Here is a 1,091-nt window from a genome sequence, read left to right as displayed (position 1 = left end):
TCGCCTTCCCACTCACATTGGCGCACTCCATCATCCCTAAGGCGCTGTTCTTCAACGATGTTGAGCTCAAGGACTCCAAAGCAACACTGCGGCAATTCAAGGTCCCGGCTAAGGCGACCATCTTTATCGAGCGGCGACAGCTCTCCATGGCCGACTACGACATTCTCGATGGCCACGACCAAATCGAAGAGGGGTTCAAGGGTATGACTCCTGCTCCAGGACTCTCCCCACAGGTTCTGTTCACTGTGGCTTGACTTTTGCTTTCCCCCATCCAGGCACCATCTTTTCGCACGAAAAGGCGACGGACGCATCAGGCAGGGAGGAGGCGGGCGCGTCTGCTTCCCCGTCTCCAAGCAGAGGAGAGGCTGTGGACTTGCCCGCGGAGGTCGCGAAGCTGTGGACCTGCGATGTGTGCACCTTCCACAACCCGTACGCTTCCCCCGCCGCCGCCAGCTTGATCACGTGATCACCTTGTTTACATTACGGTAATGCCCCATCTATCCGTTAGGGATGGCGCCGTCTTGTGTGAGATGTGCGAGAGTCCTCGAACGTAGTCGTGGAAAACAACAACAAAAATGCACTCACGGGTTCCTTCACTCGCCTCTCGTCCGTTTCGTTTCGTAAGGGGTTGTGTGCGATTGGCGCTACAAGACACAAGCTATGTGTGAGGGAGCAGTACGCGTCTTGTTGTAGTTGGAAGCAAAAGTGGAGGAGCGAGAGCGAAGAGAAGCAACAAAATAAGAGAGGGTTAGGCCCGGCTGAGCGATGGCTCGTCGTAATTCTCGTCAAAGTCCTGCATCTCCACCGGAGCCGTGGTCTCCTGCGCGCCGGAATGGTAAATGAGACATTGTGATCATTACGTGCGGTGCGGCTGTGGTTGTGGCAGACAGAGGGCCTCTGGTCTTTTGTGGTGTTTTCTGAAAAGGGTGGAGCAACGTACCTGAACGAGAAGCGCGTACTTCTGTTCGCTCTGGGACTTCTTCCGCCAGAAGTAGACGGCGAGCGTAACGAGGGTGACGGTCATCACCACCACGATGCCCGAGGTGATCACAATCGCCCATTCATTCACCTGCGTAACAACCAACGGCAAT

At 55.6% G+C, this 1,091-nt stretch overlaps 1 protein-coding gene across 1 annotated transcript; it reads left to right on the top strand.

Annotated features, from left to right (window-relative positions):
- Nucleotides 1–57: 57 nt before the first annotated feature.
- On the top strand, nucleotides 58–458 carry ACA1_008410 (uncharacterized protein; the record flags this gene model as incomplete). Its single annotated transcript, XM_004332954.1, has 2 exons — nucleotides 58–201; nucleotides 276–458. 2 exons carry the CDS (start codon nucleotides 58–60, stop codon nucleotides 456–458), a joined length of 327 nt encoding a protein of 108 aa, XP_004333002.1.
- Between the last annotated feature and the right edge of the window lie 633 nt (nucleotides 459–1,091).

This window comes from Acanthamoeba castellanii (genome assembly GCF_000313135.1).
Source record: "Acanthamoeba castellanii str. Neff unplaced genomic scaffold scf7180000083190, whole genome shotgun sequence".
Classification (NCBI taxonomy): domain Eukaryota; phylum Discosea; order Longamoebia; family Acanthamoebidae; genus Acanthamoeba; species Acanthamoeba castellanii.
This window is presented reverse-complemented; position numbering and strand designations above follow the sequence as displayed.